Here is a 26,489-nt window from a genome sequence, read left to right as displayed (position 1 = left end):
TCACAGGTTTTATTAACCTATTTCATTTGCAATTTTCTGAAATTAAAATTTCTTCTGGTTTCTATGTGCTTTTGAATGCCTTATGGTATCTGTGAGTGATTTTTAAAAATTTGTTTTTAAAATAGTTATTATATCTGAGACTCTGCATGACCACTTAATTTACCATCATCATCTGATGGGGACTCTGTCCAGGGATGAATCATAGAATTTTATTCCTTGCTTTCCCATCCCTTTCTATAAGTTGAGAGAGGGATTTGCTTTGATGAATTAAAAAACGGTTGATACTAGCAACATGCCGGTAAATTAAGCAAAAAATAAATTAGATAGTGAATAGATATTATTTACAATGTTTTATTATTTTAAACATATGATTTGTGAAAAAAATCACTGGCGAGTACTTGTGGCTTAATTGACTATAGGAGGAGTTTATAGTTCAAAAGTTCAGAACAGTTAATGGTGTTTCTTCAGTCGTGGCATTGTCCTTGGTGCTTGTCACAGCTTCATGTAGTGTTGTGTTGATACCTAGGTTATGGGCGTAGCACATGGCATGCTTCCCAACTTTGCAGCAGTACAATTTCTCTTCATTAGCTTAGATCCACATGATTCAGAATATCTGTTAATTTAGTTTCAGCTAGGCTGCAGCTTATAATTTCATTCTGTGAGGAAAAGAAAATATGCAGATTCATTGCATAAACTGGATCATGGGGCGGGGGCAGGTTGCACCTTTTTAAGAGTATACATTGTTTCTAAGCATATTCATTTTTGTATGTGTGTGACTTTAAGTATTATTAAAAAAATTATCGGACAGTAAAATTGATCTCTTTTTTGGCTTTTCAGTTCCGTGAATTTTATAATCACAACCATAATTAAAATACAGGATAGTTCTCCACCCCCCTCTGAAACTCTTTCTTGTTCTAATCTTTTCCACCCCTTCACCCCCCACCCATAACCCCTGGAAACCACTGATCTGTTCTCTATCACTGTAGTGTTTGTTATCTTTTCTGGAATGTCATGTAGTGGAACCAGACCGTATGTAGCCTTGTGAGACTGACTTGTTTCACTTTTTCATGATGCTTTTGCGACTCACCCAAATCATTGTGTCTGTCAGTAGTATGTGCCTCTTTAGTGTGAGGAGAACATTCAGTTTTGAAACAAGTGGGTGCCTTGGTATAGAATGAATGAGATCTTTTCAGGCAGAGCTCTCTTTGGGAACATTTGTTAATGGGCCAGTTTGAGTTTCTCCCTTCGTTTGATAGTTCCATAATTGCCTTTCTTACAAAATATTGCAACTTTAGTCATTTCATTATTTTATGCTGAAATTCTCCCTAGATAACCAAAATTAGTGGGGTTTTACTTTAACTTTTGCCCTCAAACCATTAGTCCACAAGACAGCATTCAAGGAAAAAAAACACTGGACTGGTAAGTGAAGAGTCGGCCGATTTAAGGCAGGGCTAGTAAGTATTTTGCTTTTATATAAAAATATATAACGAACAGCTTTGTGTTTCAGATTCCTGAAAGCCCAACACTAAAGCAAATCGTAAAAACAGGAATGGCACTTAAAAGTGTTCACTTAAGTGATTTGCCATCTAGACAAGCGTGTGACCTGTGAGATGGCTGTGATGCCTTGAAGTGGCCTCAGCTGCCCTGCTGGTCACCAGGGCCTTCTGCTCTCCCCTCCCCCTGATACTCCATGTCACAGGCCACTCCTACCCTGTTGTCCCCTCAAGCAGGGGGCCTTCATGCCATGTTCTGGACTTTAGTGGAGACATAAGCTGCAAAAGTGGAGTAGTGGGAATGTGGTGTAGGTTCAGGTACCAGCTCCGCTGTCCGATGAGAAAGGGGTTGCTGTCGCGAGGAAGAGAAGGGCTTGCAAGATGGGGTATTGGAAGGGTGCAGGGGAAGTTCATGGGGCGCAGACTGGCTTCCTATGCTGGGATGGGCACCCAGCTGCTGCTCCATTCTCATCTTTGCAAGCCAGCTTCCTTTGCTCACTTATGTTTCCTGCTTCCTCATAACCTTGACTGTAGTTTGCCGTGATGTCCACCCAGGTCTACCTGTACTGCCTTAAAGGGCTGAGACCTATTATAGTCCCAGTTTCACTTCATTCAAAACCTCTTGAAAGAATCAGGTTGGTCCAGCTGGCCCGCGGATTGAGTTCTTGTGGATCATGGGTCCACCTTGGTGGGCAGGCTTTCATGCTTCCGATATGGCCACCTAGCCTCAGCTCTTTAACTGGGGCTGTGGTAGGGGCAGTTTTAAAGAAAAACCGTGGCTGAGCAGACACCCCATAATCATCCATGGGAGGATCCAGTTGATAAGGTCTCAGCCTGGGCTGGAATACCTCCAGTCAGGACCACCAGGCAGCCCTTCGTTGCTGCATAATGGATAATGCCTAATGGATAGAATGTTCCAGCAGCACACTCTGTGCTGCTTCTCTGTCCTGGGCCACAGGAGTTCTTAGGCTCTGCCCCAGACACCCGGTACTGGAATGGGGCCCAAGAATCTCTGATTTAACAAGCCCTCCAGGTGACTCTCATGTTTCATTCTAGAGTTTGAGACCCACTCACCTAAGGCATGCATTTTCAGTGGTAGTTTCTTTTGCTTTAAAATTTTTTTTCTATGTTCTGTGTCATATGAACTGGATAATGTGCAGAGTCCAGTGTTACATTAAACAAGCAGTTCTTTCTCCTGTAATTGACAAATGAGATGAATTACTGATACAAATTTTCTTATGTTAAACCACCCGGGATAAATCCAACTTGGCCAAGGTTATTTCCTTTAAGCAAATAAGTTTTTCTTCAATATTTTAAAAACGAATCTAATTTTACGGCACCTTATAAATAAATTCCTGTTATAATAGTCAAACATATAGAAAGAAATGATACTTTTCAAAGAGGAAACAATATAACTAAAGCTTATCTCCAAGTATATCTTGTTTTGGGGTGGTTCATGTTATTGCATTATTTTCAGTTGTTTCTGAGAAAAGACGATTATTATACAAATAGGATTCTGAACATTCTTGCTTGTTAAAAGTGATGTTTTTCTGGAGCAGGTGTTGGCAGCTATGGCCTGTAGACCAGATTCTGCCTGTCGTCCGTTTTTGTAAATAAAATTGTATTGAAACACAGCTTCGTGCATTCGTATTGTGTGTGGCTGATTTTGCTCTACAACTGCAGGGGTGAGTGGTTGTCCCCAAAGCCTAAAGTATTTTCTACCTGACCCTTACAGAAAAAGTTTGCCAGCCCCTGTTCTAGAGAATACAGTTTAAATGTCTCATATTAAAAAAAAAAAGATTTTATCCAAATTGATGTTAGTAATGCTCCTCGGTGGGGAGAATTCGGGAACATGCAGACCATTTACTGGTATCGTCAGTAGTTGCTCAGCTGCCCCAGGTGCCCAGGGAGTGTGGCTCTAACCCTGTGAAGCGGGCCCACGACAGACATGCAGTATGATTGTCACGAAAAGAGAGTGTCAACGGTTAGCAAAAGTTAACACTTTTAGCTACTACTGTTTTGAGTTTCCCAGGTTTAAGAGTATCCCAGATACCTTTATTGTTTGCACTTAATGTCTTGGACTAGCAACTGTGACTATTTGGCCTGCATTTGGATTTTTAGAGCAGTTATTCTTAAAATGCTCCACAGAGCCGAGTGTCTGAAGCAGCTACTGTCAGCGTATTGCCTTTGGGGATTAGCAGTACAAACCCGGACGGGTGCTCACAGCCGCACAAATGCAGCTTTGCAAAAGGAAGTGTGAAGAGAGCTTTGGCCGGGCACTTGGCTCTTTTGCGTTCTATGGACCCACACCTTAACTTTCCTGGTGCCCAGGTCTTGGGTGTCAAGACATCCGGGCAGTGGAAATACACTATGGCATTTGTCTTGCCACTTGTCTTTTATGTCTTCTTCCTTCCTGACAAATCTTTTTGAAGCAGATACAGTTTTTTCTGCTACTTCCTGGCTGGCTGCTGCTATCACTTCCCTATGGTGCACCGTCTGTCTTAGGTATCCTAAGAATATATTCCTCTCTTCCTAGAGTAACTGTCTTCCTCTTTGTCTTTGATCTGTTGGGGTATGTATTGTTAGGGGGATAGCCTGCTGGTACCCCCTCCTTTACTCTTTGGTGGGCTTCGTCTTATCCTCACAGAGGTTCCTTCTTCAGGTCCTCCCAGGCTGTTGATGGAAAAGCCCTCTGTGTGGTGTTAGTTCATGCCTGGGGGTGGTAGTTTCACCCTGGATACCTTATTGATCATTTGTATCTCCCGCAGAACAACCTGGGGCATGAGCAGAGAAACCAGTTACCAGTGGAGTAACTTTGTTGAGTTCGGTTTGCTACTGTTGGTTTAAGTTTTTTGTCTTATGTTCAGGAACTACTGTTATTTGCTTAATTATCTGATCTTCATCTGCTTTTTATCTTTTTCTCTGAAAAGGTTACACTGTGCTCATAGGCTGAGTCAGGGACTAATGTCTCTTTTTCTGTGCTCTGGAAGGCTTTCCTGGGAAAGTTGGCAGAACTTATCTCTAAAGTCACCTGACCTTGTGTGTTCAGTGTGGGAGGGATTTAAACTACTGCGTTCAGATTTCCATGGTCATAGGATACTTTAGTTTTTCTGTTTTTCTGTGAGTCAGTTTTGGTGGGTTGTATTTTAGGAATTTGTCCTTTTCATCTGTTCAAATCTATTGGCCTACAGTTATTTGCAGTATTCTCTTACCTTTTAAATTTCTGCCACATCTATAGTGATGTATCTATTTTAATTCCTAATGTGCTTTATGAATTGTCTTCCTTCTGGCTTTAGCAACTCTTTAATTTTTTAAAAAATACTTTATGTTGTATCTTTGTTTTCGTTTTAATTCATTTCTATCCTTTTTGTCTCCTTCCCTTTAATTTCTTTGCTGTGGTATCAACACTCCCCATGAGCTAATGAGAGCCAGTTGGGCAGCTGTTACTGACAAAAATGAGCCAAGTCCTATGTTTTGAACCTTTCTTGCCCCTGTCAGCTGCCATGTCTCTAAAATGGGTAGAGTAGATTAGATCATGGCTAGGGTTCCTACCAACTGTTCTGTGCTATTGTATGTGGGAAGGTTTCCTAGGATTTTATGTTCTGATTATGAATGGGGAGTCCATTTGTGTGCAACCAGCTTACTCTCTCAGCCCTGTTCACAATCAGGCTGTAATATTCTTATTACAGTTCATTAATATTCTTATTAAGAGGCCAATTTGTTGCTTTGTGAATTGAGATGGGTGTTATTTGACCAACTTGAAAGTATGATGAGCCTTTAGGAAGGACTGGTGCAGTGTTCCTCTGCCCCACCCCAGATTGTTATTTTGAAATAATTTTAGTTTTACAGAAGAGTTGCAAAGATAGGACAGAGAGTTCCTGTTATATCCTCACTCACCTTGCCCTAATGTTAGCATCTTACATAACCATGGCACAATGGTCAAAACTGAGAAACTAACATGGGCTGATCTTCCAGCAATGTCCTTCTCTTGTAGGATCTGATCAGGAGTCTTTGTTGTCTTTAATCTTCAGGTCTTCTTAGCCTCCCCTACCAATTTGGGACCATTTCTTGGTTTTCCTTGTCTTTCATGACCTGGACACTTTTGAGGAGTACTTGTCAGGAGATTTATGGAATGTCCATTAATTTAGGTTTGTATGATATTATCTCATGATTTGACCAGGGTTATGGGTTTAGGGCGCAGTGAAGCATGCTTCTCCTCATGTGGTCACATCAGGTGTGGGGTATAAGATGCCAACGTTACTACTGGTAATATTCACCCTGATCACTCAAGGGGATGTCTACCCCCTTTCTATACTGTAAAGTTATTATTTTTCCCTTTCCTTACTTAATTGTATCTTTCTAATACAACTTAACACAATTCATTGTATCTTTTCAAATCAGGTTTTTTTTTTTTTTTTTTTTTTTTTTTTTCAGTACACGGGCCTCTCACTGTTGTGGCCTCTCCCGTTGCAGAGCACAGGCTCCGGATGCGCAGGCTCAGCGGCCATGGCTCACGGGCCTAGCCTCTCTGCAGCATGTGGGATCCTCCCGGACCGGGGCACGAACCCATGTCCCCTGCATCGGCAGGTGGACTCTCAACCAGTGCGCCACCAGGGAAGCCCCAAATCAGTTTTTTTGAAGTATAATTTTACATCCCATAAAAGTTGCCAATTTTAAGTGTACCATTCAGTGACTTGTTTTTCAGCAAATTTAGAGAGTTGTATAACCGGCACCACAATCCAGATTTTAGATATTTCCATCACCCCCAAAAGTTGCCTTTTTGGTGTCAGTCCCTTTCCATCTCAGCTCTAGGGAATGACTGCTCTGCTCTCTGTCTCCATCAATTTGCCTTTCCTGGATGTTTCATATAAATGGAAAGATACAGTATGTGGTCTTCTGTGTCTGGCTTCTTTCACTCAGCTTGGTGTTTTTGAGGTTCATCCAAATTACAGCATATATTAGTATTTTATTCCTTTTTATTGCTGAGTAATGTTCCATGGTATGACTGTACCACATTTTGTTTATGCATTTACCAGTATGGTTTCCAGTTTTTGGCTATTATGAATAATGCTGGTATAAATACTTGCATACATGTCTTTGTATGGACATGTTTTTGTTTCTCTTAAGTGGGTTCCTAGGAGCAGAATTGGTGGGTCTTTGGTTAGCATATGTTTTAACTTTTTAAGAAACTGCCGAATTATTTGACAAAGTTTCTGTACCATTATGTATTCCCAGCAGCAATATATGAGGGTTCCAATTTCTCCACATCTTGTCAACGCTTGTCTTTTTGATTATAGCCATTTAGTAGGTCAAAAGTGGCATTTCATTGTGGTTTTAATTTGCATTTTTAAATGACCAATGATGTTGAGTATCTTTTCACTGATTATTAACCATTTGTATGTCTTCTTTGAAGAAGTGTCTGTTCAGATCATCTGTCCATTTTTAATTGGTTGTTGATTTTCTTTTTGTTGAATTATAAGAGTTCTTTATATAGTCTGGATATGTCTTTTATCAGGAATGTGATTTGCAACATTTTCTTACAGTCTGTGGCTTGTCTTTTTATTTTCTTTGTGGTGTCTTTTGAAGTACCAAGTTAATTTTGATGAAGTCAGATTTACCAGTTGGTTGTGTCCATTGATGTCAAAGCTAAGAACTCTTTGCCTAACCCAAGGTTGTGAAGATTTCCTTCTGTGTTTTCTTCTGAAAGCTTTACAGTTTTAACTCTCATATTTATGTCTAGATACATCTTGAATTAATTTTTTATATGATGGGAAGTAAGGGTCCAGCTTCATTTTTAAAAATACCTTATACATTAAAAAATTAGCAGATTTTACTTTTTAAAGCTGTTTTAGGTTTATAGAAAAATTGAGCAGAAAGTGCAGGGAGTTCTCATCCCCCTCCACACACACAGAGTTTCCTCTATTATTAACATATTGCATTAGTGTGGTACATTTATTATAATTCATAAACCAATATTGATGCATGTATTAGTCGACTAGGGCTCCCGTAACAGAGCACCACACATTGGGTGGCTTAAACAGCAGAAATTAATTTTCACACGGTTCTGGAGGCTGGAAGTCCAAGGTCAAGGTGTAGGCAAGTTTGCTTTCTTCCGAGGCCTATGTCTTGGCTTGTGATGGCCATCTTCTTGGTGTGTCCTCTCACGGTTTTCCTGTGTGTGTGTGCATTCTTGATGTCCCTCTGTGTGTCCAAATTTCCTCTTCTTATAAGGACACCAACTGGATTGGATTAGAGCCCATCTAAAGACCTCATTTTGAGTTCATCACCTCTTAAAGGCCCTGACTCCAAATACAGACACATTCTGATGTACTGGAGGTTTGGGGAGACACAATTCAATCCATAAGAATACATTATTATTAACTAAAGTCTATAGTTTACATTAGGGTTCATTCTTTGTGTTGTACGTTCTGTGGGTTTTGACAAATGTATAAAGACATGTTCTATCATTGTACCATCATACAGAGTAGCTTCACTGCCCTAAAAATCCTGTGTTCCACCTATTCATCCCTTGCTCTCCCCTACACCTTGGCAACCACTAATATTTTTACTGCCTTCGTAGTTTTGCCTTTTCCAGAAGATATAATTGTAATTGTATGCTATGTAGCCTTTGTGGATTGGCTTCTTTAACTTAGTAATATGCTGTAAGGTTTCTCTATATCTTTTTATGGCACGATAGCTCATTTCCTTTTAGCACTGACTAGTATTCCATTATCTGGATGTACCATAATTTATTTATCCACTCTCCCATTGAAGCATATATTGGTTGCTTCCAAGTTTTGGTAATTATGAATATAGGCATTATAAACATTTTTGTGCTGGTTTTTGAGTAGACATAAGTTTTCAACTCCTTCAGGTAAATATAAATGAGCACAATAGCTGGATCCTATGATAAGAGTAGGTTTAGTTTTGTAAGAAACCACCAAACTGGGACTTCCCTGGTGGCGCAGTGGTTAAGAATCCGCCTGCCAATTCAGGGGACACGAGTTCGATCCTTGGTCCGGGGAGATCCCACATGCTGCGGAGCAGCTGAGCCCATGAGCCACAGCTACTGAGCCTGCTCTCTAGAGCCTGTGAGCCACAGCTTCTTAGCCTGTGTGCCACAACTGCTGAAGCCCATGCGCCTAGAGCCCGTGCTCCACAACAAGAGAAGCCACTGCAATGAGAAGCCCCGAGCACCACAACAAAGAGTAGCCCCCACTCGTCACAACTAGAGAAAGCCTGCATGCAGCAACGAAGGCTCAATGCAGCCAAAAATTAAAAAAAAAAAAAAAAAAGAAAAGAAACCACCAAGCTGTCATCCAGAGTGGCTGTACCATTTTGCATTCCCACCAACAATAAAGGAGAGTGCCTTTTGCTCCACATCTTCAACAGCATTTTGGTGTTTACAGTGTTCTGGATTTTGGCCATTCTAATAGGTGTATGGTAGTATCTCACTTTTGAAAACTTTTTATTTCCCTGATGATATATGATGTGGCACATCTTCTTATATGTTACTTGCCATCTGTACAGCTTCTTTGGTGAGGTGTCTATTAAGGTCTTTGGCCCACTTTTTTTTTTTTTTTTTTTTGGTGGTATGCGGGCCTCTCACTGTTGTGGTCTCCCCCGTTGCGGAGCACAGGCTCCGGATGCGCAGGCCCAGCGGCCATGGCTCACGGGCCCAGCCGCTCCGTGGCATATGGGATCCTCCCAGACCGGGGCACGAACCCGTATCCCCTGCATCGGCAGGCGGACTCTCAACCACTGCGCCACCAGGGAGGCCCTTTGGCCCACTTTTTAATCAAGTTGTTTGTTTTTTTATTGTTGAGTTTTATGAGCTCTTTGTGTATTTTGGATAATAGTTCTTTATCAGATATGTCTTTTGAATATATTTTTCCCCCCAGTTTGTGGCTTCTCATTCTCTTGACAGTGTCCTTCACAGAGCAGAAAAATTTTATTTTAATGAAATTCAACTCTCAAATTTTTCTTTCATGGATCGTGCCTTTGATGCCGTATGTACAAGTTTATTGCCAAACCCAAGGTCATCTAGATTTTCTCCTATGTTATTGTCTAGTTCTGTAGTTTTGCATTGTACATTTGTGTCTGTGATCCATTTTGAGCTACATTTTGTGAAGGGTTTAAGGTCTGTGTCTAGATTTATGGTTTGCATGTGGATGTCCAAGTGTCCCAGCATCGCTTGTTGAAAAGACTGTCCTTCCTCTATTCACTTTGCTTTGCTCCTTTGTCAGAGATCAGTTGACTGTGTTTGTGTGAGTCTCATTCTGGGCTCTGTTCTGTTTCAGCTTCATTCATTAATTTGTTCATTTTTAATTAATTAGTTATTTTTTGGCTTATGGATGTCCAATCATTCCACCACAGTTTGTTGAAAAGTCTGTCTTTTCCCCCACTGAGTTACCATGGCATTTTGTAGAAATTCAGAGTGTAAGAGTTTACTTCTGGACTCTCACTTCTGCTCCATTGATCTATATGCCCACCGTTGCACCATTATCGCACTGTCTGATTACCTTGATTTTATAAGAAGCTTTGAAATTGGTTAATATAAAACCTCCAACTTTGTTCTTCTTCTTCTTTTTTTTTCTGTTTTGTTTATCCTAGAGACTTTGCATTTCACAGGAATTTTACTGTCAGCTTGTCAATTTCCACAAAAGGGCCTGCTGGGATTTTGATAGGACTGTTGTTAAACTTACAGGTCAGTTTGGGAAGAATTGGCAACTTAACAGTATTGAGTCATCCAATCCAGCAGTCCCCAACCTTTTTGGCACCAGGGACTGGTTTCGTGGAAGACGGTTTTTCCATGGACCGGGGGGTGGGGTATGGTTTTGGGATGATTCAAGTGCATTACATTTATTGTGCACTTTATTTCTATTATTATTACATTTTAATATATAATGAAATAATTATACAACTCACCATAGTGCAGAATCAGTGGGAGCCCTGAGCTTGTTTTCCTGCAACTAGATGGTCCCATCTGCGGGTGATGGGAGACAGTGACACCTGAAGTGTGTTGCTTATGTCCAGTCTATTCTGTAAGATGCAGCTTAATTGTCACTTGCCACTCACTGATAGGGTTTTGATATGAGTCTGCAAGCAATTGATTTATTATGTTCTCTGTGCAGTCAAACCTCTCTGCTAATGATAATCTGTATTTGCAGCCGCTCCCCAGCGCTAGCATCACTGCCTCAGCTCCACCTCAGATCATCAGGCATTAGATTCTCATAAGGAGCGCGCAACCTAGATCCCTCGCACGCACAGTTCACAGGAGCGTTGTGCTCCTATGAGAATCTAATTGCCGCCACTTATCTGATAGGAGGTGGAACTCTGGTGGTAATACGAGTCATGGGGAGCGGCTGTAAATACAGATGAAGCTTCGCTGGCTTGCCCGCTGCTCACCTCCTGCTGTGTGGCCTGGTTCCTAACAGGCCACGGACCGGTACTGGTCTGTGGCTTGGAGGTTGGGGACCCTGATCCAATCCATGAACATGGAATTTCTCTTCATTTATTTAGATCTTCTTTAATTTCCCTCAACAATGTCTTGTGCTTTTCAGTATTTAAGGCTTATGCTTCTTTTGTTAAATATATTCCTGAGTATTTACTTTTTAATGCTGTTGTGAGTGGAATTGTATCTTTATTTAATTTTAAACATTCTTAGCTTTGAAGGACTTCACTGTTTGGGGACGATTGTTCTTGTTGTCTATAAAATTGGAAGTTATATAATTGCAACCCAGTTGGCGCGGTCATTTCAGGCACATTGAGGGTAAAGTCCAAATTCTTTACAATTACCATCTCAAGTGAATTGGGGTTGCTCGTTGGTCACAGATTATTTATTTATTCATTCATATTGGGCACAAAACCAACTATTTATTTAGCTCACCATTCTTTTGGTTGGCGATTTTGCTGAGGCTCAGCTGGGTGGTTTTCTGCCCTAGGCTGGGCTGGCCTATGTGTCTGTGGTCACCTGCCCACCTGTTTCTTAAGACCAGCTAGATGTTGGCTGGGACCACGAGGGTGCCTGGGCCATGTTTCTCTCCTGGTGGCAGGCTAGCCTGGGTTTGTTCTTGTGGTGAGTGATAGGGATCTGTGAAAGAATGGAGGGGCCCTGGACCCCAAGAGGCCTAGGCTCGGAACTGGTGTGCTGTTGCCAGCTTCATTCTGTTGCTCAAAGTGACACCAGGCCAGCAAGATTGAAGGGGAGAGGAAATAGACCCCATATTTCGATGGGAGGACCTTCAAAATCACATGCAAAGGTGTGTGGATATAGGAAGGGGAATAATTGTGGCCATTTTTCAAACAGTTCACTACAGTAGCATGTAGCTCTGCAATTCAGCCTGGCTAATTAGACTCAGAATCATTTTTTTGTTTGTTTGGGAAATTACTCACCTTTGAATCTTTGCAGGCACAAATACCACCTCTTCCAGTGGGAGCTGACTATGCGACATATTTCTTTTGCTGGATTCCAGTGCATCTAGAGCACAGGCAACTGTGCAGCTGGGAAGTGAGGAAGGTGATATAGTTGGGTGTGTGTGGTATTTCTAGCTAGGGTGACAACAGAGGTGACTGACTGCAAGGGTAGGTTCCTGTTGCAGAAACAGCAACTTTGCTGGTGTTAGTGCTGGTTGCAGTAAAGTTAAATTCAGGGTAGAAAAGTGGGAGAGGTGCCAGCTGTAGCCTCTCTTGCTCTGCAATAGCAGGGTCATTGATGTTCTATGGGAAACAGGACTTAGTCTGTTTGGGTCAAGTGTACTTTGCCATAATTGGCCATGGTGAACTCTGAACAAGTCCATGCCATGGAGATGTGTTGGCTGGGTCTCCCAGCCCACATCACGGAGAACTTTGACGTTGCTTAGATGCTCCTCCTTGGCTTTGGGGGTCTCTGAACTGTGCACAGTGAGGGAGGGGTGTGAGGAGTCTGGGTGCACGACGGCCTCGCTCTGCTCGGTCACCTGGGTTTGCATTTCATTTCAGGGCAATAGCCTAGTGGCCTTGCTCACAGTAATTGACAATGTGTGGGCTGCCCAGTAAGCTGGAGAGCTGGTGGTTTAGGGTGATCTGCTGTTTGGTCTTCAGTGGTTTAGTTTGTGAGGCTGCACTGCTTCCGGATGGTACCAGTGACCAGGCAAGTGGGAGTCCCGCCGAGTCCTGGCAGGCTAGTCCAGCCCAGGGGACAGCACGTGTCTCTTGCTTTCCCCTCAGGCAGCCTGTGTGGTGATGGCACGGGTGTGTGCTACCTGCTGCCTGTCTTAGACACCGTGTTTGTCCGGAGGAGCCATCGCCGCCAGGACCTGGGCCTGGCCATGCTGAGGGACTTCTGCCAGATGTTCCGAGAGGACGAGGCCCTGGGCATCAGCTGGCCCATCTCCCCTGCCATGTACCAAGGTAATCACTGCATTGGGAGGAGCACTTGGGTAATGGGGATGGGTAACTCATGGGGGTTCCAGATGACTCTGGGGTGGGAGGTCCCTCAGAGCCGCCGGCACCATGACGCACCTGTGAGTTGTCTCCTTCCTCTGAGAAATCTCCTGTTGCTTCAGCACTGAGACTTTAAGCTTGATCACAAGGGGCGAACCTTTCCCAGTCCCTGAGAAAGAATTGGATTTAGAAATAATAACAATCAAGTCAACACAGCGTCAGAGAGAAGCAGAATCCAGGGAACCCACTGTGTTGCTGGTTGTTGCTGGGCCTCAGAGGGCCTTTGCTCTTTCACGGGAAGATGGTAGTCATCACTTTGACTTTCCAACTCGGAGCCCCAGGGGGACCAGGAGCTGAGGAAAGGCAAGCTCCAAATGCACTGAGCCCTGGGCACCTGTGTAGCTCTTACTGCAGAAGATGGCTCCCCCCATCTGCTCTTGTCCTACCGAGTCCGTGTATTAGTCAGGGTTCTCCAGAGAAACAGAACCGGTAGGAGATATATATATATATATATATATATATATATATATATATAGAGAGAGAGAGAGAGAGAGAGAGAGAGAGAAAGAGAGAGAGAAGAGATTTATTATAAGAAATTGACTCAGACAACGTGGAGATTGAGATATCCTAAGATTACAGTCAGCAAGCTGGAGGCTCAGTAGGACTGATGGTGTGGTTCCAGTCCAAATGCCAACAGGCTTGAGACCCAAGAAGAGCCAGTGTTCAAGTCCAAAGATAGGAAAAGACCAATGTCCCAGCTCAGTCACTCAGGCAGGAGGAGTTCTTCTCACTTGTGGGAGGGTCAGACTTTCTGTTTTGTAGTCAGGCCCTCAAATGATTGGCTGAGGTCCACCCACAATGGGGAGGGCAGTCTGCTTTACTCCATCTAAGGATTCAAACGTGAATCCCGGGGCTTCCCTGGTGGTGCAGTGGTTAAGGATCTGCCTGCCAATGCAGGGGACACGGGTTCAACCCCTGGTCTGGGAAGATTCCACATGCTGCAGAGCAATTAAGCCCGTGTGCCACAACTACTGAGCCTACGCTCTATAGTCCATGAGCCACAACTACTAAGCCCACATGCCACAACTACTGAGCCCATGTGCCACAACTGCTGAAGCCTGCACGCCTAGAGCCCATGCTCTGCAACAAAGAGAAGCCACCACAATGAGAAGCCCGCACACCGCAACGAAGAGTAGCCCCCGCTCGCCACAACTAGAGGAGGCCCTCACACAGCAACAAAGACCCAACGCAGCCATAAATAAATAAATAAATAATTAAAAATGTGAATCTCATCCAAAAACACCCTCACAGACACACCCAGAATAATGTTTGATGAAATGTCTGGATACCCCTGGCCCACTCAAGTTGGCATATAACATGAACTACCACAATCCTCCAGGTTCTGGAAAAGAAATCTTAATATGTATTTGCCAGAAGAAATTCAGAAAGCCCTGATGTTAAATGTTTCACTCCAGATCAGCAAGGGTGGGAGATACTGTGGAGCATCTCCCAGGATCCACTGGTCCCTCGTGAAGCACATCCACCCCACACTGGGCCCTGCCTCACTTCTTGTTGTACAGATACTTTTGGACCCTTACTATTGAGTTTCCAGTGTCCTTGTGGTGTGAGAACCGCAGATAGGAGAGAAAAGCTGCGAAAGGCAAGGTAACTTCTGTTGCTCGGAAGTCATAAGAAAACCAGGCGAAAACATATTTTCCTCAAGTGGGTTTGGTCATTTCTTTGTATTTTCAAACTCTCCATCTCTCACGAAACTCTGAAGATCCTGAATTTGTGCAAAGAATGCTGGAGGCTTGCTGCACTGGTTTGCTCACTTGGAGGTCTTGGAAAGTTCTGGAACTCCGGCACTGGTTCTCTATCCCTCCCCTCATTCTCATTTCAGCTCTGAGACTTTGTTTGAGTGTGTTGGCCCCCAGGGCAGCCACCTAGGTCTCCCCTGGGGAGGAGCAGGCTCCAAAGGGTGGGGACCACCCCCAGGCCAGCACTGCAGAGACCCTCACAGGGGCCTGTATCTCCACCTGGTAGAGAAAGATCTGAAGGTACTGATTCTGAATCACACTTGGGGTCTCAGTGGCCCAGCCAAGGGTGCTGGGGCCTTGAGCTTCTATGTCACCCTGATTGTGCCTGGGCTCATGGGTGAGCAGGCAGAGTGTGGACAGAGCAGGACAAAGCAGCAGCTGGAGGCTCAAGGCCGGGCCGGATGTGGCTGCTTCATGCTTCACTGACCGCCTTTTATCCAGTACAGTCCTGCCCTTGGAATGGCCCAGAGGGCCTCCCGCCCAGGGCCCCATGCTTTAGCACCCTCTTGAAGCTGCACCTCTCTCCACGGGATGAGGAATCTGCAGGTCCAAGAGGATGTTCTTGCCTGGGTGCAGGCCACTCCTAAACCAGGTCAGGCTACCAGACCCCAGGGTTCCTGTCAGGGGCTGCCAAGGGCCCAAGTGGACTCCATCCTGGATCTGTGCCCCCAAGAGCAGAGGATGCCACCAATTTGCACATCCTTAGGCCCTGGGACAGCTGCTGGTGGGGTGTAGGTGGAGCGTGGGCATGGTGTCCACATTTGTATGCACAGGCCCCTTGCCACGGGCTGGGAGCTGGGGTGGGAGGAGGGGGTGGGCTGCCAGCTGGGGGCCAGCTCTCTTGGCATCGCCACATTCAGGTGCAAAACTCCAAGGAGTCTAAGAATTCTAAATTTGAAACTGGCTTTTCCTGCTGTTAAGAAGTTATATTTGTCAAGACAGGAGAGCAGAACATTCTATCTAGCACTCGGCTAGCTTGGTTTACACCTTTTGAGTACTTAGCATCATGCTCTGTGGGTTTCCATCTGTGCTCTTGCCCTGGGCCTGATGGAGCCCCCAGCACCTGCAGGACCAGGAGCTGCTTCCCATTCGGCTGGATTCGGGGCCCTGCCATGTGGAAATGCTCACCCTGTGAACGTAGCATAAAAGTCTACAACCTTGAGGGGGTTCTGGAGTCAAGGCGTCTGTGGATGAGCTGAAAGGCTCCCTGGGAGAAGAGGGCTGTGGAGGCTCAGAAAGAGGAAGGACAGTGCCTGTGGAGAGGACCGGGTGGGGTGCCATTATGGGCTGAATTGGGTCCCCCCCAATTCTAACCCCCAAGGGGACTGTACATGGAGATGGGGTCTATAAGGAGGTAACTGAGGTTAGGTGAGGTCATAAGGGTGGGCCCTGACCCAATAGGACTGGTAAGAGGAGGTCCCAGTAAGAAGAGGAGACTAGGACACAGATGGGTACAGAAGGAAGACGGTGTGAAGACACAGTAAGAAGGTGCCATCTCCAAGCCAAGGAGAGAGGTCTCAGGAGAAGGCAAGCCTGCCAACACCTTGATCTCAGACTTCCAGCCTCCAGAGCTGCGAGACAAATGTCTGTTGTTTAAGGCCCTGGGTGTGTGGTGTTTTGTTGTGGCCGCCTGAGCAGGCTAAATGGGATGGATGAAAGTGGGAGGCAGGTGAGGAGGATGGCGGGCGGGGGTGGGGTTGGCACAGGGCAGCAGCAGAACAGAGAGCTGGGGGTGGGCCGGGCCAGGCTGCAGGAGGGACGGAAGTGGCCGTGCCTGAGGACGCAGACGAGGGCCGGAGCGTGTGCACCAGGGCTGCGTGGGCCTCCTTGACTCCTGTGTGCAACTTCCCCTCAGTCTGTAGGAAGTTCCTGGCGGTGCATCCAGAGGAGCGGGGGCGCCTGTGGGAGGCGGAGCCCCCAGGAGCCTGGGGCCAGCGAGTCAACATCTGGCTGAAGGTTCAGCTTCAACAGGCAAGGCGTCCAGATTGTGAGTCGGGGTGAAAGCATGCCCTTTGGTCTGGTTATTTCCAGTGTCGGTAACGGAAGCACAGATTCACTGGTGCGGATCGAGTCAGGCTGCGCAGACGTTCTGTTTGTTGCTGTTGCAGGAATAGAGGAAGGAGTGAAACCCGGGCGGTGGCATCCTGGCCTTCCTCCACCTCCCATCCTGAACGAACCACACCTTCCAGACCCTCTTGCTCAAATAGATCTCCCCCACTTTAGCCAAATCAGAGACTCCCTGGGACTAAGGGTTCCCCGTTTCCAGTCGGAAAGGATCATTGAAACATGCAACAGGATTAATTGCCCCTGTCTAGCAGACGGTCCCTGGAAAGCATTGTTTCCCGTAGGCAATGTGTGCATCTGGTAGAAATTCTAAGACACACGAGGGTTTGCTGGAAGAGCGAGCTCTGTCCCTTCTCCTCGGGGAGGGTTCACGTGGGTGTGAGGCAGCGCCCCCTGTTCTGTGTCTGCGAGGGCCTGCCTTGTCCTTCTTGTCCTGTTTGATGTGTTTGACGGCAGCGCAGGATAAGCCCGGTGGGTGAGCTTTTGGTTGTGTGGGCAGCCCTGTTACAGACACACAGGTCGTCTTCAGCAAGTCCGTGGCGGGTTTTTGATGGATGGCGTCCTTGCCCAGGTGGTGGGTCTGAGGGCCGGAGGGGCAAGCAGGGCGGCAGACACATAATTGTCTTTCGGTCTCCAGGCTGCTTTCTGTCCGCATTCCTTCCACCTCTCCCAGGTACGGGAGGACGGCCCAGCCTCAGCTGCAGCTGGAGGTGCAGCCGGGGGCAGGGCTGCAGGGGGGATGGGGGCGAGGGAGGGTCTCTTTAAATTCACCGGCCACGGCGAAAGCATGGCTGAGCTCCCTTCAGGGTCGAGTGCCACTTCCGAGGCTGCAGGTAACTCATTAGGGGATGGATGGGCAGGCTGAGGTGCCAGGCTTTCTCTTCCCATGGTGACTGATTCCCCTGAGGTGGCGACAGGGGAGACTGCCTGGGAGTTGATTGATGATGATGGTGATAGGTTTTGCTCCTCTGGTGCCTTTCAGCTAGGAGGCTTAATGGGTCTTTACAGATATTAATGGGGTGACCGGGCACCTGGGAAGGAGGCTGTGGCAGGGCTGTGACTGTGATCCTAATGAGGCAGTTAAGTGACTTGCCCTGTGGCGTAGAAAGTCGGAAATGATGGGAAGCCAGCCAGGGTCCCAGGCCCTTGGCCGACCAGCCGTGTGGGTTTGTCGCTGGGCTTCACAAAGGAGCCTGCAGCCCCCATGCCTCCTGGCCTTTGTGGCTTGGACGTTGCACTTCCTTGGCTGGAAATGGAAAAAAAATGGCTTGCCCATCAGAATGTGGAAATCATGTGGAAATTGCATGGGCTGGAGGGGGTTTGCAGGGGAGGACGTTTTTGCATAATTGGGGAGATGGCTTTCTCTGAGGAGAATTCCACTGGGGGTTATTTCAAGAGCTGAGAGAGTTGGTGTGGTCTGGTCAGAGGAAATGAGCTGGAATTCAGATGCCAGCCCTGTCACTTTAACTCACTCTGAGAAGCACCAACTCTCTCCTTAAAACGGCAAATGAGGGGACTTTCACAGAGAAGATTCCAGAAGCATGCTTGAGTCCCTTGAAGGAAGAAGGGTCATCATTATAATTAGGGATATAATTAGATTACTGAAACTATAAGTTTTTGAAAAATTCTAAGTTGTGGTCTTTTCACTCCCTGTGTAAATCATGGCTAGTTCCCAGTTTCACCCACACCTCCTGTCTCCCCCCAGGGCCAGCAGTCAGGATTTTAATGCGCTTGTGAAGGTTTTCCGCCAGCCAGCTTCATTTTGTAACAATTTTGTCAGTCGGAGCTGACACTCAGGTTTTTTCCAGGCCAGCCGGGGAGTGGGGGCCACAGATGCAATCACAGATTAGCCCAGATCCTCGGCAGTTTGTCTGTTTTTTGTCTGTTTCTCTCCTCACGGAAATCAGCAAATGTTAGCCCACTGGGTTTTCCCACCCATCACCAAACAATGCAGATTCTGGAATCTTCTCTTCCCTGGAAATGTCACGAGGCCACTTATTTTAGTTTTAATCAGTTATTCTTAGAGTTGCTTTCTTGAATTGTTCCGTTTCAAATTCTACCTTTTGTCCCTTTATTTCTGACTGTTATTTAGGAGGTTTCCTACAGTTTCATGGGCCACAGAAATAGAACTATAAGCCAGAAGCCCGGTGGGGCCCGTTGCTTTTCACATTCTAACTAAGGTGTGGACATATTACAACATTCCACAACATTCCAGAGGGAAATTAACTTCTCCTTTCAATTTTTTTTTTTTTTTTTTTTTTCTGTACGTGGGCCTCTCACTGTTGTGGCCTCTCCCGTTGCGGAGCACAGGCTCCAGACGCGCAGGCTCAGCAGCCATGGCTCACAGGCCCAGCCGCTTTGTGTCATGTGGGATTCCCCCGGACCGGGGCACGAACCCGTGTCCCCTGCATCGGCAGGCGGACTCTCAACCACTGCGCCACCAGGGAAGCCCCTTTCAAATGTTTTAAAATCTGTTTTTGAAGCAGTGTCATCTGTGGACTGGGGATTTTAAAGTTTGCACGGTCCTGAGTGTTGATAACATCTGTGGCTTATAAAGGCCCTGAAAATATTTACAGGGTTATTCAGACCTTTTGAGAGAAGGAGTTTGTGGGAAACTTTTTTCTTCCTTTACTCAGTTACATGTGAAGCCTTTGAAACTTGACCAATAGGATCAGAATTCTGTCTGATGTGACTTGCCTATTAGCTTGCACATGCCTAAGTTTCTTTACTGTGGGGGATGAAATTGAATACGTCAACTGTTGATTTTTTTTTTTTTTAACGGATAAAGTTGCTGGAGGCAGGAAGTAATTGCACACAGATTAAAAAATATATTTTTTTCATTTTTAGGTTATATTTTTGCTTTCTTTCCAGGTGAAGTTTTAATAGATTCAACTGTCATCCACAGGGAAAATACTTTTCTTCTGTTTGTATTTAATTTTTAAAGCTAGAGGGAATGTACATAAAGAGATGTGAAATATTTGAGCTGAGGAAGTGGGGTCATTTTTCTAAAAGCCTGATGCTGAGCAGACCGCAGCTCTAACTTGTTTCAGCTTGTTCTGGGGCGTCGGGTATTACACAGAGCAGTAGCAAGAGCAAGCATACGGGGGTGAGCCAGGCTGGGAAGGGCAGAGAACAGAACCACCACGCTGGATGGGCTTTTTGGTCTAATGCTGCTCTTTGAAAGGTTGTGTGGCTCCCTCTAGTGGCCACTGTTATCTGCTGCAGCATCGGACGGTAACTCGTAGGCATCTGCCTTTGACCTACCTGTGTGGCTGCTTCTCAGATTCTCATGCTTGTGAGTCCAAATTATCATTAATTTAAAAAAAGTATTGCATCTTCATTGCTTAGGAATAAAGTACAAGGGAAAGTTTGATAGCTGTTAACATACTTCCATCCATAACACATAAAACCAAAGTTTCACACATCAGGAAAGGAAGCAAATTGATAATGGATTATCTACTTCATTGTCTCATTCATTCATTCACTCACTCATTCAGTTGATTACTGTTAACGGTGCATTTCTCAGCACTGGGAAGTGTCCAGGTGATCCGGATACAGTAGTCAATGAGGCTGGCTGAGAAGTGTCTGAGCTCATTTATGAGCTTATGGTTTTTCTGAAGGAAAGTACATGGGCAGCTACCATGGTATTATATAAAATCTTACATATCAGAGAAGGCTAAAGAGGGCTGGTATTTTTAGATGCTTATGATTCAATTTCGCCAAACCAAATTTTGCTCATTTATAGAGTCTGGAAATAAACTTTAAACATTTACTTACATAGGTAACAAGTAATATTCTTTATTCGAAAAATGTGTTTCATTTGTATTTTCAGCTCAAATGGAAAACTGCATATTTTTTTCCTAAAGGATCTGAATCCCTCACCACACCTCCACATATGGAATTTGGGGTGTGGGGAGGTGCACAGTAGGATAAGAAATTCACCCCCTTCCAAGTTGGTACTGATTTGGTAGGAGCGGGGAGAGAGGCTGAATTAACATGTGTGATTATGGTCTCTCTTGTGAGTAAGAATTCCAGTGAGCAAAGAGGAGGGCCAAGGAACAGAATGGGAAATCTGACTGCATTTAATGCCTGAATAGTTGGGAGAATAGATCAAAATTCCAGCTCAGAAATGCTTGAATAGAACCACTCTCCCAATACCTGGAAGGTTTTCCTGTCCTTGGAGGGCATGTAGCAGGTGTCAGGGTGAAGGTCAAAAGGATAGAACTGGGTCATGGGGTTCCAGGCTTTTGGAAGTGTCCCCATTGTATTATTAATCTTTTGACTGTCCAGTCCCTTGGGAGTCACCCCATTTGCTCACCCCACTCTCTTGCTTGGGGACGGCAGCTCACCCAGGAAATTCCAAGGAGGAAGTGACTGCTGTTGGGTGCACTTCTCAGGACAGTGGAACCGGAATATCCCATAATGGAGAAGACAACAAGGTACAGTGACAAATGTGTGTCATTCTAGGACTAGTCATTGTGTCATGCTCATGCAGTTTCCTAAACACCTCTGCTCTGGGCTCCTCTGGGGCAGTAGACCCTTGATTTATGCTCGGAATCTCCGAGCTGCAGTGGGAGGAGAGGCCATTGCAATTAGACTTTTCACGGTCCTCTTCTCTAAGCTAGACAAGCTCTGACGAAGCCAAAACTAAACAGAGAACACATGGGAATGAGCTGTAATTTTGCATCGTTAAGGAAATACTGAAAAATCTGAATTTCAGATTCTGTGACGGACCAGTATCTTTCAAGCAGAACTAATGTGTGGACAAATTTATCTTTCTTTCCTTCCCCGCCCCTCAAGCCCAGATGCCAGAAAATGGAATAGGGCATTAGGTTATGAGATGGTTCAAAGCAATGGTAGATAGAACCGTGGGTAAGGATGGTTCCTGAATATTCCTTGCTGGCCTGTTGTTGTTCAGTAGTTTATAAGATTTTGGAGTGATATGATTCCACGAGTATTTTCCTGAGGCCAAGCCAGACACTTGTCCACACAAGGTGATTGTGCTGACATCCACTTGCTGGCATGGAAGGGCCTTTGCTCTGGAATTCCTAAAGAATCGATAATGACATTAAACTCCAAAACTTACAAATGCATTTTGTGGGGAATGCTGCTTATCTTGGAAAACAGATGGTTCTGGGATAGAAGACTCAACATCAAAGGCATAAAACATCTCAGAAAGTGCTGGATTATCTTAGAAAAGCTGACTAGTGTCTGACATCAGTTCTAGCCATCTGGCAGAGGAGGGCCTTCCTGTTCCTTGGGTCACAGTGGAAAGATGGGCTGTCAGGCTACTAAACCGAGTGTGTGCTTTGCCTCTGTGCTAATCTCGGACTCTCCTTTTAAACGTTGAAGGCCGTTAGAGGAAGCAGGAGGTGTCCAGTGTGACCTGATGCCTGCGGGCGTGTGTCTGGGGAAGTCTGCGCTTCCCCACTTTTATAGTAGTGCCTCCTTGCCTTGTTCTCTCTTGGGTCTCCCTGGACCAGGACTTCATGTCCCACCACTAAATATATGTTCCCATCAGTAAATCTGTGCTCAGAGCATCTTATATACAGAACACGGTGTCCCTGCGGCCGGCCTGGTGTGTGAACCTGGCTCGCTTGCTCTGACTCTGAGCTCGTGGTGCGGGGCGCAGCCAGGCCAGCGTTAATTAGGATGCTCTGTTGATTCTTTTCTGGTTTCAGGAGAGAATCAGTGGAGAAGAACTGGAGAAGAATGATCGAGATTACGCAGTGACAGAGGCAGCTGGGTGGCTTGGGAGAACATGCTGGGCTGAGCGGGAGGGGAAGGAAGCCAAGAGGACGGCGGTGGATGCCAGGCTGCCCCCAGGGTCGTGGCGGAAGCACATGCGTCCCAGCTCCTAACCCCTAACTCGCAGAGGCTGAGCTGAGTCCACTGAGAGGCTTGCCTAGGCTCCAGGGGACGTGGATTTGAGAGCTACCTGCCACTCCATGCTCCTGTCGCTGGGAGCTGGCCTCCGTCCTTGCTGTGCATTCATTTGAGGAGCAAATGACCACACAGACCTTCCTACCTCAGGCTTGATGTGTGGGCTCAGGTGATGGGAAGCCTGAGAAGCCCCTCATTTAATCCGAAGGTGCTGTACAGGGGCACGTAATCATTTTCCCACGCTCAGATTTCAGAAGCCCATTCGTTAAACCTAACATGGTTTCTCTTGCTCAGGGTGAATTTGTAAAGACTGCACTGGAACCACATGACTACGCCTCTTTCTTCAGCACAAGAAAGCTCAGGGCTGCCCCCTCCACACTGCAGAAATCCCTCTGGGGTTTGCCCACGACAGCTCTGCTGTAACTGTGAGACCCCAGACACCAGAGGGGTTTCCAAGGAGACACGTTTCTTTCTGGAGAAGCTTCAGCCACGTCGGAAGCTCCCTGAGGTCAGGGCCAGGCTGCCTGGTGCACACCCAGGCCTCTGGCTCATGTGTGGCTGGTGCAGGAGGCGCTCAGAGTGGGCTCCAGGCGGGTGCCAGGATCGTAGCAGCACCTACTTCCCAAGGGAACTGCCGGAGGGGACTTTGGGCTGATGGCCCTTCTATAGTATTGGTGCCTTCAGCAGACAGGCTTGTGCTAATAAAGGTGACTGTAAAGGTGACAGCCTGGCCTGCACGTGACAGCAGCCCCCTTTCTACACACCTACACAGCCCTGCTCCGGCACGTGCCCAGCTGCCGTCAGGGTTCCTGCCCCCCAGACCTCAGTGAGGACGGGCGAGGCTGGCCGTGGCCAGTGCTGCTGCCTGTTCACAGGGTAAGGCACAGTCCAGGCAGCTTCACGAGGTCTCAGAGCCTGTCTCCTGAGATCGGGGTGGGCTTTCTCCGCAGTCAGCTTGGGCTCTCGCAGGGTCAGTAGGATTCTTTCCAGGGAAGGCTGGCCAGGTCGTCTTGGGGCGGGCAACCCAAGTGCCGCCTTGACTTCTGGGGAATGCAAACCTGATTGTATCACCAAGGACACCCCACCCCCTCTGTGGCTTGACACTGTCTTTGCAGCACCCAGGGCCTGTCACAGAGGGCCCCGCTGACGCCGCACCCGCCTCTGGGCTCGCCCGCCCTGTCTTCTGTTTCCTGGCTGCCTGGGCCTCCCCATTCTCAGACACACCAGGGTCTCACTTAGGGTCTGCTTGGGGTCTGTGCCTTCCCCTCCCTCCCCACTCCCTCCTGCACACGCACACACACACACACACACACACACGTCAGTCAGGCTCATTCCTGCTTACACATCTGGTTTCAGCTCAGGTGTCCCCTCCTTCCCACGTGGCCTCTAAGCACTGGTCACTCTCTGGGCCTCCCTGAGCCTCCACCAGCCTCAGCCTGGGGTGGCTGAGTGTCAGCTCCGACCTGGCCCTTGGTAACTGGTGGGGGGTGGATGGTAACAGGTCACCTTAGGAGTGAGGGGTGACACCTTCCTTCTGTTCCTCTGCTGCTAGACCCTGGAGAGGTGGGTGGAAGGACAGTTTCAACCTTTTAGGGATTTAGTGAAGTCCGTCCTGGAGGCTGGGGGTGGGAAGAAGACGACCGGTGCCGAGCGCTGGCAAGATACTTACTTGCTTCTTCCCTGAGTGGTTAAAGGGTACATGGGGTGGGACCTCTGTTATTTACTCACCCATGTGTGCATCCATCCATCCATCCTCCCACCTATCCATCTCCCTGTCCCTCTCTTGCTCTCTCCCTCCATCTCTCTGCTCATCTTCCCACCCACGCATTTACCCATTTGTTCACATCCATCCATCCATCCATCCATCCATCCATCCATCCTGCTGTACAACAGACATTCGGTGTGCTTGCTCAGGGCCAAGCCCTGTGCTGGGCACAGGGGACATACAGATAAGTGAAGCATGGTCCCTGGACTCAAGGAAACTGTTTTCTGGAAGGGTCCCTCCTGGAATCTTCCAATACGCTTGTCTCTCTTACATTCATTAGAAAGAGGGATGAGTCCAACTGAATAGAAACAGTTGAGAGCTCCATACAGAGACGTGAAGTCCCCCAGTGCATGTAGGCTCTCTGGGAAGGAGGCACAGTGGTCTCAAGTCTGTAGCCGAGGGGCTGCTGTGTGTGACGTCAGACGTAACCTTTCACACGTGGTATAGACGTGAGTTGTGAACATTTCACTGTTTGAGATAAATCACTGGTGCTTTCCATTTACGAGGAAATGAATTGATCAAAGTGGCTCAGGGGTTTGATGAAGTTACTATCAATAAGAGAATCCTCCCAAGGAAGAAAAACTGATGTGTTGATGTAATTCATTTAAAGATGTACGAACAAACCACGTGGTGTTAGAGGGAAACATGGTGGAGCTCAGAGCAGCTGCTCCCTGGCAGCACACAGCCCTGTCGGTGTGGGGCTCTGTGCAGGGTTCCTTCCAAGTGGCAGGCGTGCATGAGGACTGTCAGAGAGGCTGTGTGCGTCGTGTGTTTTATTTTTATTTTTAAAAAATTTATTATTTTTTTGTTGGAGTATAATCACTTTACAATGTTGTTTTAGTTTCTGCTATACAATGAAGTGAATCAGCTATATGTATACATATATCCTCTCCTTCTTGGACCTCCCCTCCCTCCCCCATCCCACCCATCTAGATTGTCACAGAGAACCAAGCTGAGCTTCCTGTGCTTTATAGCATGTTCTTGCTAGCTATCAGTTTTACACATGGTAGTGTATATATGTCAATCCTAATCTCCCAATTTGTCCCACCCTCACCTTCCCACCCTGTGTCCACATGTCCGTTCTCTAGGTCTGTGTCTCTATTTCTGCCCTGCAAATAGGTTCATCTGTACCATTTTTCTAGATTCCACATATATGCGTTAATATACAATATTTGTTTTTCTCTTTCTGGCTTACTTTGCTCTGTATGACAGACTCTAGGTCCATCAACATCTCTACAAATGACCCAATTTCGTTCCTTTTTATGGCTAAGTAATATTCCATTGTATATATGTACCACATCTTCTTTATCCATTCATATGTTGATGGGCACTTAGGTTGTTTTCATGTCCTGGCTATTGTAAACAGTGCTACAATGAACATTGGGGTACATATGTCCTTTTGAATTTTGAATTATAGTTTTCTCAGGGTATATGCCCAGTAGTGAGTTGCTGGGTCATATGGTAGTTCTGTTTTTAGTTTTTTAAGGAACCTCCATACTGTTCTCCATAGTGGCTGTATCAATTTACATTCCCACCAACAGTGCAAGAGGGTTCCCTTTTCTCCACACCCTCTCTAGCATTTATTGTGTGTAGATTTTTTTTTTTCTTTTTGCGGTACGCAGGCCTCTCACCACTGTGGCCTCTCCCGTTGCGGAGCACAGGCTCTGGACGTGCAGGCCCAGCGGCCATGGCTCACGGGCCCAGCCACCCTGCAGCATGTGGGATCCTCCTGGACCGGGACACGAACCCGCATCCCCTGCATCAGCAGGCGGACTCTCAACCACTGCACCACCAGGGAAGCCCTACTGTTTGTAGATTTTTTGATGATGGCCAATCTGACTGGTGTCAAAAACTACTGGTGTCAAAACTACTCATTGTAGTTTTGATTTGCATTTCTCTAATAATTAGTGATGTTGAGCATCTTTTCATGTGCCTCTTGGCCATCTGTATGTCTTCTTTGGTGACATGTCTACTTAGGTCTTCTGCCCATCTTTTAATTGGGGTGTTTGATTTTTTGATATTGAGATCCATGAACTGTTTGTA

General features: G+C 46.3%; 1 protein-coding gene across 1 annotated transcript in view; it reads left to right on the top strand.

The window, feature by feature from the left end:
- The window catches only part of LOC132488566 (protein FAM169B-like), an 85,266-nt gene extending 62,607 nt beyond the window's left edge, over nucleotides 1-22,659 (top strand). Inside the window, 4 exon segments of the mRNA XM_060096893.1 lie at nucleotides 12,702-12,884; nucleotides 16,590-16,721; nucleotides 21,143-21,237; nucleotides 22,480-22,659. Coding sequence (XP_059952876.1) covers nucleotides 12,702-12,884; nucleotides 16,590-16,721; nucleotides 21,143-21,237; nucleotides 22,480-22,659 — 590 coding nt within the window.
- The last annotated feature ends 3,830 nt before the right edge of the window (nucleotides 22,660-26,489 follow it).

This window comes from Mesoplodon densirostris, chromosome 4, assembly GCF_025265405.1.
Source record: "Mesoplodon densirostris isolate mMesDen1 chromosome 4, mMesDen1 primary haplotype, whole genome shotgun sequence".
Taxonomy (NCBI): domain Eukaryota; kingdom Metazoa; phylum Chordata; class Mammalia; order Artiodactyla; family Ziphiidae; genus Mesoplodon; species Mesoplodon densirostris.
This window is presented reverse-complemented; position numbering and strand designations above follow the sequence as displayed.